The sequence below is a fragment of the Sphaerodactylus townsendi genome, linkage group LG05, assembly GCF_021028975.2.
Source record: "Sphaerodactylus townsendi isolate TG3544 linkage group LG05, MPM_Stown_v2.3, whole genome shotgun sequence".
Lineage (NCBI taxonomy): Eukaryota > Metazoa > Chordata > Lepidosauria > Squamata > Sphaerodactylidae > Sphaerodactylus > Sphaerodactylus townsendi.
In genome coordinates this window covers 29,890,396-29,904,571 of record NC_059429.1, presented here as the reverse complement: position 1 = coordinate 29,904,571, position 14,176 = coordinate 29,890,396, and the positions used below count along the sequence as shown (strand labels likewise).

Genomic DNA, 14,176 nt, shown 5'->3' with positions numbered 1-14,176 from the left:
TAGCAGCAGTGCCTGGTGGCAGTGCAGAACAATGCTTCTTGGGGCAGGGCTGGCTGCTTCACAAAAGTTGTTGCAGCTAGATCTGGGTCACAGTGCCAGTGTTCTGCCCCAAGAACCTTTCACCCAACCAGCAGGTCCAGGGATTCCTACGCCACCAGCCTACTGTCCCAAAATTCCTCACCGCTACCGTGATGCTTCCACAGCCTCCAGGGAGGCAGTAGTGCCCACTTTGGGAATCCCTAGGTTAAGGCAAGGTAAACATAGTCATTTCATGATCTAGCAATTAGTCAGAAACCAGACCAGTGTCCTACTGAGGCACTGGAAAACAACATTTCAGGCTGTCTTGAAAATCCTTAAACCGCTGCAAAAAAAGTAACAAATACATAATTTAAATTGGTATTTACACCATAGATATAGTTGCTAGAAATAATAAGGGCTTAATCATCCAGTAAAAGTTTCACAACCTAAACTATGACATACTAAACCCAATTCTTAAAAAAGCAAGCATTATCTGCTGTAAATCACCCAGAAGGTAAGATATCAGCCCCTGCTAAAGGACATGAGTCCATAAATTGAAATTCACTCAAATTCAGTACTGTTCACAGTGCTCTAAATAGTAACATTGAGTCAAGTGGCAACTTTCTCCACCTGTCACATTTACACATGTGAAATGATCAAATGCAAAGTGAATGAACTTTACAAAGCCTGGTCAGACATATATAATTACAATAGTAGGGAAACTAAGAGGTTCATTGACTACCAAATATGTCCTTGATGGGGAAAAAATTTTTTTGTCCATTCAAGGAGCATAGTGGAGGGGAGGTCAGGTCAGAGAAAATACACAAGGACATATTTTCATTGGTAAAATGAGCTGGCCACCACTTGCTTATTCAATCCACATAGAGGAGCTAAGGTGCAGCATGGGGACAGATCCTGTCATTGGGCAGCCCCTCTGCCAACCTGATGAAACTTGGGCTGGGGAAGCCAAAGAGTAGCAAGCAACTGGGAGCCAACTGGGCACTAAGTGGACATATCCTTGCATGCCAGCCAGCAGCCCCTTTCTGGGCATGCAGTTTCTAGCCCAACACAACCCCCAAGGCTCCTTGTGGAGGCCCCCAATGATAGGGAGGCAGGATCACAGGCATTGCCTCCCCCCACAAAAGGATCCATCCTGATGCCCAACTAGCCAAGCCATGACAAAAATAAACATAACAAGCACTAGTTGGCAAGTACAGTCAAACAATACCGAGTACATGGAGGGTGGGTAAACTGGGGGAGCAAAGCAAAGAAGTCAGTGGGCCCTAATTCTATGCCTTCCATGGCCAGCGACTCTGCCCCACCAGCCCCAGCCCCAGGAAGGCTTTTGCACACCCATCAGGCCCCAAACTGTCATGCCCTGGGGGCACCATGTGGCTGGTGCTTCTCTTGGCTCTGTCTCCCCTTGCCCTCTTGGACAGCAACCAACAGCTCCACTAGGTAAGGCAGAGCCGTGTTTGATTTTGAAGCTGTGCACAAAGATTATAAAAGTTATCCATGGCACTGGCAGAGATGTAACCCATACCATAGTTATGTGATAACTAATGAAAGGAAGAGGAAGGTGTGAGTAAAGGGATGAAGATGTGGATAAACCTATAGGATGCTCCAACCCTCTAGTAACAGTTACAAAATGTCTATTTATTGTTAAACGTCAAGGACTCGTTACAAATTTTACAGGCTACTATAGGAACCCATAAAGATAGATTGCTAGTCTTCTACAGTGGTACCATATCTACAGAAATGTACTTTAAAAATAATTTTTAACTTTAGTTTTCTGTAACTAGTCAAGCCTAGCACTCTCAGAAAAAGGCAGAGTGTATTTGACTGCATGATTTTTGCAACAAGTCCTGGATCATGGGTGTTGTTCCTTCGTGTATTATGGTATGATAAAAGCCACTGTGATCCAAGCCAAAGCTTTTTACACCTGAAATAAAGTTGAGAACAGCTGCTTTGATGGATCAAAATCAAACAGAACCTTTGCTCCTCCTACAACTAATTTTTCCGTCCCCCACCTCTCTTTTAAAATTCATTCTTGGTTCACTGATATGTGAAATACCTGAAACAGCAAAATCTACACCCATACACACACACGAAATAAAAATGGAGAATAGCAGAACAGATCAGGAAAGAGCACTATTTGCCAATGCAATTTTCTTTTTGTAACCTTGGGTTCTAAAACATGAAGGCAAGAAAATGAAGATCACCTCAGACTCCGCCGGCACACTAACTTTTTTGCCATCAAGTCACAGGATATATGGCAACCTGAAGAATTTTCATGGCAAAAGATATTCAGGGATGGGCTGCAACTGCCTGCCTTCACGTCACAACCTTGGTATTCCCTGGTGTTCTCCCTTCTGATTGCTGACCAGAGCCAACCCAACTTAGCTTCTAAGATCTAACAAGACTGGGCTAGTCTGGGCTACACCAACATATTTCTACCACAGACAAATACTGCTCAAGGTCACTAATGTTCAATGGCACAAGAGTATACTCAGACAAAGGAATAAGACTACCAGAAGTAAAGAATCAACATTGCATCTGGGGCACTCATGTCTGTACATGTCTAAAACATCACTGTTTAGGGCAGATACTTTTTTTTACTGCTACAACACAGTTATTTGATTTTCATTATTTAGAATAATTAAACTATTTTTGCAGGAAATATACCTCTGATCTGCAAATGCCATTTGCATTAATGAGGAGACAGTCTTATAAAGTATCATTCAGGGTTTCTGACCCTGTGATGATTCAATAGGGTGGTAACAAGCCTGACAATAAAATGGCACTGCTGGAGAAGCCTAAAGATAAAGCCTTCTCTCCTTTAACCCTCACAGTTGTTACAACTGAATATATGTTTGAGGAACTTAAGTGTTTACATGAGAAATTTAATAAAGTTGTTGGTAGAATGGAGAAGCAGAGAGAGGAAATTCAAATACAGGAACAGTCAAAGAATCATATAATGTCTCAAAAGGGTTAAACCCTAGCTCCCCTCTGATGGACTAAAATTTAAGGAAACTCTGCAAATTAATACTGTTACTTAATAAAATTTGTTTGACTGTTTGCAAGTATGGTGGTATAACCCCAGACTGAAGTAAATTACATGTGGCAAAGAGACACTTAAGAGAATTATTATTCCAGGAAGTGAACCTGCTTTCTACAGAAAAACTGGATTATAGTAGACAGGAACCAAGATAAAATAACATTTTACTCCAAGGAAATTCCATGCTAGTGTTAAGTAAAAGAGCATACTTGGCGACTCAATTTGAGTTTTTAAGGATGTTTTTATTCGATTATTATTACCCAATTTGGCTTCTGCTCAAAGGAAGAGAGTGCAGCATGAAAACAGAGCGGCTGGACACTTGGATAAGTGTATGAACGTGATGAAGTACCCTTCAGATCCTATGGAAATAGTGGCTGATATGGATTTTAGGTGCCAAAAGGAAGGTATGGACAACAATGTCTTGGAAGACAACCTTAAAAAATCCTTCCTAGCCTTACCTGAACTAGAGAAAAAAAGGATTATAGATAGGCTGGAATCCCTACAGATGGAACTAACAAAGAGCAGAGAATGTACAGTTGCAAAATCGCAGGGAAAACCGCAGTCACCACAACCTATAGAAATGGAAATATGTCAAGAAAATCATATTATGCTTGACCCACCCTTGCCTGAATTAGACATTATTCCAGCAATAATACCGTCTGCCCAGAGATGCCACAATTTAAATGCGGATCTAAATCTTGATTGGGAGATAAACAAACAAACAACTTATGATATAATCAAAAGACCACCTGGAAGGAAAGAAGAGAAAACCTGGGCCAAGGAACTGGCAGAACTGGTTGATTCAGAACACCCCTCTCATGCAGCCCTGATTACAGAATTCAAAGAAGCGTACTCTAACTTTGGAAACAACAGCAAAAGCTGTAATAAAAGAGCTCATGGAAAGGACAATAAAAGAGAATATTAATATAAGGCAAACCAAGCAATCCTGTCATAATGGTTGTGTTTATATGGATGACCAAGGACAACTAAACCAAATTACTATTGATTGAGGTGATTTGTGTATTGATCAGAACTCTGGGGAATGTTTCATTAATTTCATGAAATGTAATGGGCTGGAGAGGAAGATCTTTAGATCCAAATACTTGTATGTTTCTGAAAAAAAATATTGTGTGATTTTACTGCAGGAGACCTGGTGCCTTGATCCTCTTTATCTGGATGGTTATCAAACTGTGGACTTGGCCACTGACCCTGCCCACAGAGGTAGACCAAAAGGTGGTCTGGCAATTATGGTAGCAACTTCTCTAAAGTTGGAAGTGAAAGTACTGGAACCCTTTTCTCACTTAGCCATGGCTGTCTTAATATATATTGGGCAAATATGCTGGCTGATAATTAATGTTTATCTGCCACCTTCAAGGCAGAAAGATCAGACCAACCAAATGTGGGAGGGATTAGATGATTCTGTATTATTAATGGCTAGGAAATATCCAACCCCCTACTTCCTAATGAGAGGTGACTTTAAATGTGAGGATAGGGAGTTGTGAGGAAGCACATGATAAGTTGAAGCTTTATATCAACAATAAGGATGGGTTATTAAAAAGAGCATCTAAAGACCTCATATGCCTCAGACGAAAGATTTAGCCCAACAGATTATATCCTGGTTTCCCAGGAGTTGCTGGGCTCTATTGGATGTTTCAAAGTTTCAACATGTTATGATAGTGACTACCTACCCTTCACCTTGAAGGTTATCACTCTAAATTTTAATAGTATTGTAATGAGTAGATTTGACTAGGATTTCAGTTATATTAATAACCACTGTAAAGCAAGGTGGGAGAGTGAGACTGAAAAGAATCTAATATATGGTATCTGACTCAGGGAAAGATCTAACATCTAATATTGTTAATGCCAAGGAGGAGTCCTTATGTATTGTGAATTATAAAACATAAAATGAAAAGCATGGTACAATCCGATTCCCCTCTTAAATATAGGAGGAAAAGTGCACCAGCTACTTATACTAAATCTTGGTTTGATACTAAATGCCAGATGGCTAAGAAAGCAATGAGAGAAACATACATGATTATAAGAAATAACCCTACAGTCACCCCATCCTATAATTAAAATTACTCAAAAACTCATATAAGGCACTAATAAAAAGGGGAAAAAAACATAAATCTACCTAGAGAGAATGGGCACAATTATTCTTTGCAATCAAGAACAAGAACCAAGCTCTATTCTGGAAATTAACCTCTTGTGTTAATAGTAGTGTAATCAGGAATCTGAGTTGTTTCATTTTCCCTTCACTGTGGGAGGAGTATTTCAGCCATTTATATGCCTCTTCAGATGAAATTACCCAAGAGGAGACGGATGGTAATGAAATGCCTCCAGTGCTTCCATCTCAGATATGTAGTCTGATAGAGTCAACGAGATGTGGCAAAGCTCAGGAATTGATGTGATTCCTATACATCGTTTGATAAAATACAAAGAACGGTGTTTCCCCCATTCTTGCACTATTGTTTACAGCAATTGATAGATCCAGGATTATTCCAAAGGATTGGGGAACAGCTATTATCATCCCCATTTTTTAAAAAGGACGCAGAGGACCAGTAAATTATAGGCCGATAAGTCTCTTAAGTACAATGAGCAAACTATATGCTAAACATTTACTGGAGAAATTGAAAGTTTGGATTAACAAATAAGGAGTTCTTGAGGATGAACAAACAGGGTTTAGGGAAGCCAGGAATTGTTTGGATCACTGTTTGATTCTAAACCATCTTATGCCAAGAACAACAGTACCTCATTGTAACTGGCTTTCATTGATTTTAAATCAGTGTTTGATAGGATATCCAGAACTAAGCTGTAGTCTAAATTGGAAGCCACAAATATAGATAAGCGGTTATTAATGTTGATTAAGGCATTACATAAAAACACAGAAATAAATATAAGATGTTCTCCCCATAAACACCTTATTAACATTAAACCCCATTAACATTAAAAAAGGAGTTAAAGATGTATCCTTGCTCTCATCTTATTTAACCTTTATATAAATAACATTATAGCATATATGTGGAGGAATTTCATCCCCCTAAAGTAGCAGACCACCACATTTCAACATTACTGTTTGATGATGCAGTCCTCCTTGCTAGGGCCCCAGTAGGCCAGAAATGAGCAGTAAATGCTTTTACACACTACTGTCAAGAGAATGACTTTGTGATCAACTATGAAAAAACAAGAGTTATGGCTTGTGATAGAAGGTTCAAGAACAAATGGCAATTGAGAACAGGTGCGCTCCTACAAATATCTTGGGATCACTTTCCAGGATAATGGTTGTAATACGTTACACTTAGACAATACGTTAAGTGTAATACGTTACACTTAGTCCACAAAGGCTGACTTAAGTGCTAATTCGATTGAGACTTTTATTGGAAAAAGGGGGCAAGGAATATCAAAGCAGCTTAAAGATTATATAAAACAAAATCATTAGCTCAATTAACATATGGTTCTATACTATGTGTTGGTCATATTCAAAAAATTGAAAGAGTACAGGTGAAATTTCTACATTCTATCTTTCAAGCTCCCCCATATATTTCAAATGCAGCTATCAGGTTAAATGCAGGGTTGTTCTCGGTTGAAGCCAGGATTCGGCTGTTTGCAATCTTCCACTGACTTAGTTTTTTGATTCCAACAAGGGCATATTGCACGACATAAGATCCATTTATTTCAACCTGGCGGAAAAGGGTGGAATTAAAGTTGAGAACCTATAGGTTCTGCAGTGAATCCTTGGCAGTGGTGGACTGTAAAGAAGCCAAACTAATAATTAAACAGAGAATAATAAATGTGGAGAGAAGCCATGATAAAAACAAATTGTGCCTTTTTGACTTCAATGTTTGGAATGACTTAAAGCTGACAACATATGTGAGTCGATTGGATAATATAAATCTGAGGAGAAGTTTCATGTTGATAATGCTCTTCCGACAAAGACACTTATTGGGAGATCTAACAAGAGTCCAGTGGAAGGTTGCCCTTGTTCTTGTAATGATGGTTCCCACGAAACACAAGTACATCTTATCTTTGACTATAATAATATGAGACAGGAACGAGAGTTTTTGATCAATTTTGTCCTTGGTAAATTTCTGAGTGGAGATAGAAACATTATTATTTCTATTTTAACAACTGGGACTGACGAGAGGATAACCCTAAATGTTGCTAAGTTTATTTGGTGTTTTTACAAAAGGTCTTAGGAACCTCCAAATAGGAGTGACATATTCTGAATGTATTGTTTTATTCTGCTTACAATTCATTTTACTATATAGTTATTGAATTTTGTTGTAATATTTGGCCTAAGGCTGTAAATAAACATTTATTGATACAGTTTATTAAATCTTTGCCTTCAAGGATGCAACAGGTTAGTGATCCACGCAGACTTGCTATTGGGAGTGGATGACCAACAATGGAGGGATTTTTTCTGCTTGCAGTGGCAATTTACTGCTTCTTTTATACATCTCCCCATTCCCACCACTTAACAGTAGTTGGATTTCCAGTTCGCATTTGCAATGGAAACTTGTCTGCAAACGCAGCAAATATTACAAGAACGCAAAGTCACATTAGAACTTTGCTCCAGTGAATATACTCAAAAGAATTATAGTTTCATGAATAGGTCTTGGTCCAGCTAGCTTTTTCACTCAATTCCCTTTCTTACTGCAGCCATTGTTTCACATGGCTTTTGTCCATGCAAGTCCCATAATTTCAAAAAGCCTTTTTGATAGGCAAATAAGAATCCTTCCTCCGCTTTCACCACTGGAAAAACTGCCTGGATTGAACCCATAATGTGGGAAAATTTTCATTGACCCAGCTACCCTATGTGTCTACAGCAAACAGTGCTTTGGCATTCCTCTATTTCTGCAGATCTAATGTGCTATGATTGTAAGATATAGTTCAGAATCAGAGAATGTTCCAAATGGTGATCAACAAAACCATATGATCTGCTATCTCAAAATTGGTATAAGAGCTGGAAAAGAAGGAGAAGAATGTAACTGTGATGATCAAGAAATTTGAAATCAGAACCTTGGAGATTTAGGATATTACAAGTTGGTAGTCACAAAAAACTTGTGGGAAAAGAGTTGGTTTTTAAGGATGCAGGACAGATAGGATATATCACTTCTTCATAAAACACAACTCTCCTATGCAAAAAGGTGTGACGACTACTGGCTTAGATGGCTTTAAAATATGTAACATCCATGGAGAATATCTTGACTAACAACTAAATGGAAACTTCATATAGATAAGGCAGCATGTCTTGGAATATTAGCTGCTGAAAAGCAAAGTGCCTCCCTACCTTGCAAGAGAGCTTTCCAGAAACATCTGGATGGTCAGTATCAGGATCAAGATGCCAGGCTAGATGGATTTGGGGTTGTTTTTTAATGGTTCTCACTAAAGTACATTTGGCAGTGAACACCTCCTGCATGTGAGTCTCATCTGAAGTCTATGATGGATAAACGAGGTGAACACAGGAGAGATACCTCCCCCAAATTTAAAACTTCAAAATGGGAAGTAGCTCAGCCTACTTAGGAGGTCCTTTTATCACTGAAACAGTCTGGACTGTGGAAGCATTTCACTAAAGATATGCTCAATATGCTCTCCCCTCATTCCCTGTGAATGCCAGAATACTGCTTGTAAAACTGATCTTTCCCATACACCCCTTCTTTGCTACCACTCTCTGCAATCCCAAACACTATTCAGGAATATTACCACTGAATCAATGTTTTGTCCACATTTGAAGAGACAATCTTTTAAAAGGTATATTTCAATAACCAACTTACTTCAGATCCTGCAGAAGATCTTTTGAATTAAGCATAGTTATTAAAGAGGTGGTAGCTGCTGGAATAATGATTATGGGTGTTCGAGATCCTGTAGAGAGAGAGAGAGGGTTTTTTTAAAGCCAAGTAAAAGATAGAATTTTAACAAAACACAATCATTGTTATCATTATCCCTTGTCCTGCAGCTCAAAGAATGTAAAGTCTCACTTAGGATTCACAACATAAAACACTAAGCTTAGAAATATAAGAGAATCTATGAATTTGTGAACAACTCACCTTTCTTCTGGTTTGGTGGAGGCCTTGCTTGGGAGACTGAAACAAACAAACAAACATCACAATCTATTTTTATCTGGTGTAACATAATAGGTAAGAAATGAAGTTATAAACCACAACAAGCTCTGGTCAAGCCACCCTGTTCAGTCTCACTTCCATCCCAATCTGCCATAAATGAGTAATATGTTGCAGCGAGTAAGGCAATTCATGCAAGCCTGCGCTAAAGACTCATTTCTTCTCTTTTTTCCTTACACAGCCAAAGTTCTGATCAGGGGCTGAACAGAGTATATGGAGAAAAGCTCTGGGGTACCAGCTGACAGGGACGTAGGTATAGATTTTTAATGGGGGGGTTCAGGGTGTGGCCCCTCTGCTGGGGGCGTGGCCATGCCTCCCCAAGCCCCGCCCCCGGCCTCAGTGCTTATAAAAGCAGCTCTCCTGAGGCCGGGGACAGCAGACTCCCCTGCCCCCCCCTGCCCCCCCCACCAACTGGGCTCCCAGCCAGCAGCCCCTTCTATGTAGCTAAGGAAAATGGATCCCGGTGCAAAATCTGAGTTTTGTGCCCCCCCCCCTCCCAAGGGCGGCCACTGTGATGCTGGAATCCACCCCAAGCAGCATCACTTTCAACGGTGTTTAAACTAGAGAACCCAAATTATCCTTTTAAATCCACCTTAAAGGGAGAATCTGGGGTCCCCAGTTAAAACAACATTGAAAGTGATGTTGTTTTGGGGTGGATTATCCCCCTCCCTGAAACAGCATCACTTTCAATGTTTAAACTGGGGACCTCACATTCTCCCTTTAAATCCATGCCAAAGGGGGTGGATTTAAAAGGAGAATCTGGGGAAATCTGGGGGGGGGAGGTGCCTGCTGTCAGGGGTGCAACTGTTAAGCTAACAGCACCAAACTATCAGAGTATCTTTAGGAGACTCTCCTAATGATACCACCCAGGTTTTGTGAAGTTTGGTTCAGGGGGTTCAAAGCTATGGACCCTCAAAGGTATAGCCCCCATCTCCTATTAGCTCCCATTGGAAACAATGGGTGATGGGGACACCCCCTTTGGGAGTCCATAGATTTGGAACCCCTGGACCAAACTTCACAAAACCTGAACGGTATCAGTAAGAGACTCTACCAGTGATGCCTCCCAGGTTTGATGAAGTTTAGTTCAGGGGGTCCAAAGTTATAGATCCTCAAAGGTGTAGCCCCCATCTTTTATTAACTCCTATTGGAAACAATGGGGGATGGGGGCACTCCCTTTGGGAGTCCATCGATTTGGACCCCCTGAACCAAACTTCACAAAACCTGGGTGATATCAGTATGATATCCTGACTCTCCTGATGATACCACCCAGGGTTGGTGAAGTTTGGTTCATGGTACCAAAGTTATGGACCCTCAAAGGTGTAGCCCTCATCTTCTATTAGCTCCCATTGGAAACAATGGGGATGGGGGCACCTCCTTTGGGAGCCCATAACCTTGGACCCCCTGAACCAAACTTCACCAAACCTGGGTAGAATCATCAGGAGAGTCCCCGCAAAAATCCCTGAAATTTTGGTGCTGCTAGCTTAAAACTGTGCCCCTGGCAGGCCAAAAAAACCTTTAAAATACGAAAAACCACAAACAGGGAGGGCAGAGCTTCGGACATGCAATTGGGGGGGGGGTTTGAACCTGAGAACCCTCCTTTACCTACGTCCTTGCCAGATGACACCTTTCCCTCTCGTTCTGATTGTTACAGTCTCAGAGAAATAAGGAAAGATCCTGCTGTTCTTTTGTGATTTTACTGATGTGTGAGACAAAAGTCAAAACAAATAAAGAGAAAATGTGCCAAATCCTACTCCCCCAACCCTCATGTCCCACACAGGTCCCATGTTCTCCAGAGAAGCCTCTCTCTCTCTCTCTCTCTCTTTTTGGTAATCAACCCCCTCTGCTTAGCAACAGAAAAGCTGCTTAAAACAAATCTTATATCTGCTTCTGCAATGCCTGATGGAAGTCTGACTGATGACATTTGCTGCCTACAATTATCTCTCCTAGCCAGAAGAAGCCTACACCAACAGAAGGGCTAAGATGTCTTGTTTTATTTATTTATAGATAGATACATAATGGAAATGTAGTCCAAGTCTACTATTTGCTTCAATCTACATTGTCCTTAATGAGCCTCAGTTAGTGAGTAAAAGCATATTGCATATACTCTGGGACTTGCTACATGTACACAAGAGTAGTCTGCTCTGGATACAAATTTTGAATTTGTAATCTTTCAGTATTCTTGAGAATGTTAAGTGCCTGCTGAAGGAATATCAAACATTGCAGAGGAATTTATTATGAGTTATCACAAGTCAGCAACAGGACAATATTCTTCAGTGTTTCCCAGAGGACATGGCAAAATACTCATAGCTAAGACCGTGACTACATGCTGAGCACTTTCACTGGGTCGTAGATCCCATTTCTGTGTGATTCACTTTTGAGAAAACATGCTTGGGATTAGTCTTTAAAAGTCTTTTATACAGATTAAGTGAATTATGCTTTTTGTCCTACAGATCATGACAATGAGAACTCAATTAAACCCCTCATGAACAAATTTACACCCATTACTCAAATGTCATAGGTTTTCACAATGCAAAAGACTGATCATGTAGTGCGGCAAGGAAAATGAGGAACCTAATGTCCCAGATGGAAGAAACCATGGAAATACTGTAACCTGAGGGAAAACGCAGTGAGAAGGGAGAAATTAGAAGGAATCTCCCCTGCTCTTGTGCATGCTTTTCTAGTTTCTACAAGAACATGGTGATGGTACAGAATGTCCCCTTCACACTGTGCAACCCGTCTAGGTTTTGTGCTGTTTTCAACAGTAGTCCAACCTTCAGGAGAAGTGGAGGGAGAGAGCAGAGGGGGAAAGAAGGTAGGAATCAGCAAGTACTCCTTCCATTAACTCCATTCCATCTGGATGCAACCCAGATAATACAAACCTGGCCTTGCTTTTAACAAGAGTATTTAAACCAGTGTATGTGTCATGCCCCCAAGAAGCTCTTATTAGCTTCTTATTAAGTTTCAGTTGTCGCTATAGCTAGTATGGGTTTATGTTACATTATAATTTATTAAGTGTGCATTCCGCCCTACCCCTGAAGGGCTCTGGGCGGTGCACAGTAAAGTAATCAAACAACAAAACAATGTAAAACAAAATACAATCAATATCATCAAAATACATTAAATACGTTAAAATCCCTTTAAAACAGTAGAAGCAGTATAACCCACTCCTATAGCTTCTTTTGTATAGTGTTCTAAGGGAGGGAACTTCAGTTAGACCCTGTCCCTTTAAGAAGTCCCCTAGAGGCAGTCTTCCTTTCATTACCCAGTAGTGCCCCTGTTTATTTAATTTAGTCTAAGGTAACAGCGGAGTTGGAAGGCTGCAATATCTTTTTCATCTATGGTGTATAGTCTAAGGAATATAAAGTTAAGGTGTTAACAGAAAATAGACTCCAGATAAAGGACACTGAAGGAACCAAGAGGAAGCTCAGACAAAGTGGACCTTCCTGGAAGGAGTCAGGAAAGGATAAAAGTCTCAAGCTTCAAGTTCCACAGGAACACGTTCTTTCATGATGGGGAATTCCCAAGCCCCTCCCCTGCCTAAGAGCAGAGGGTAACACATTACATCTGGCTAGGGTCAAGGCTCTGCATCAACTGGCCTTGATTAAAATGTGGAGATAGCTAGAAACAGTTAAGTTAATAAGGAAAATTCCCAAATAGAGGGGAGAACAAAACTTGTCAGCTTCAGGAAGAGGAATTCTTCTTGGTAGCAAGCTTCAAGTTGTTCCAGTCAAGCAAGTACTTTATTTTAGTCAGACCCTGGGCAGTGTTAGGGTCTCAATTCTTCTAGCAATAAACCTTTTTTTAAAAAAAAACTGTTACACCTTGCTCATGAGTCTCCCACTCTGTTCTGGCCGAGTACAAGGCACCTAAGACTGTTTTACTTGGGAAACAGAATAGCATGAAGCTGCCCACAAACCATGGTTAACATTAACATTGGTTTGGTTAACATTAAGGCAGACTCAAAAACAAATCATTGTTAAAGCTGGGAGGGAACAGGGGTTGATGGTTTTACAGGTTAGAATCTTGGGCAATGATGACAAACTTTTGGGCTTGGTGTGTCGAAAATTTGGAAAATGCCTAACTTGACTCTGCTGATGTGTCCCCCCTTCCCCACCCACAAAAGAGAAACAATTATTTACATATTTATTTACTATAAAAATACAATCCAATTATATCTGGTGCTATGTACTAGATAAAGTAATGTCAAATAATTTTAAAAATGAAATACAAGTAAAACAAACTGTTGGGTGTTGGTGAATGCTGCCATGTCACCTTTGATACATGTGTCATTATCATCACTGATCTTGGGGAAGGGAAGGTGGGATTCTCACCATTTTTCCAATTCCTTAGCCAAAGATAAAGGATAGATACATCTTCCCTAGTGGGGGACTGTGGCATCATCATGTAAAGTACACTTGGGAGAAGTTCCCTAGTTACTATTGTCATGATACTTATGGTAGTTGACCAGCTTGACCATTTCTTATCAGGTACATCCCCCAAATCATACTTGGAAGGCAAAAAATCTTCAATTTTGGGTAAAATGGTCTTAAAATATTAAGATGGAGGAGTAACGAAGCATGAGTTATAGTATTAATTATGCTCCCCAACTGATTACAAAAGAGAAACAAAAACACCATTTTAACTAGAGAACTTAACGGTAATTGACGAGCTTCAATTATACATTCCCACGATTATCAAAATTAGTATCTGAAAATCACCACTTGCTGTGAAGAACGATTCAGAAAAAAATAACTTCCTTCAACATAGAGGCACTGTAACTATAGAACTTAACTCTCCCCTTTATTTAAATATTAATTGAAACTTTTGAACTCCACTTTTCTCGCAGTGCACAGTACTTATTTCACTTCCTTAGCTTTCCATTCAATCCTTACAAAAGGCACAATCAAAATATTAACTACTATTATAGTCTTCTAATCCAAATAGTACATAGCTTCAATGCGTGGAAGAGTTAAACAAATTA

The 14,176-nt window shown here is 40.0% G+C and overlaps 1 protein-coding gene across 1 annotated transcript in view; it reads right to left on the bottom strand.

The window, feature by feature from the left end:
- Positions 1 to 14,176, bottom strand: part of CDC73 (cell division cycle 73) — a 128,859-nt gene that overhangs the window by 6,690 nt on the left and 107,993 nt on the right. Inside the window, exons 12-13 of the mRNA XM_048498741.1 lie at positions 9,124 to 9,159; positions 8,851 to 8,938 (exon numbers count right to left, since the gene is read on the bottom strand). Coding sequence (XP_048354698.1) covers positions 8,851 to 8,938; positions 9,124 to 9,159 — 124 coding nt within the window. The remainder of the gene's footprint in view (positions 1 to 8,850; positions 8,939 to 9,123; positions 9,160 to 14,176) is intronic.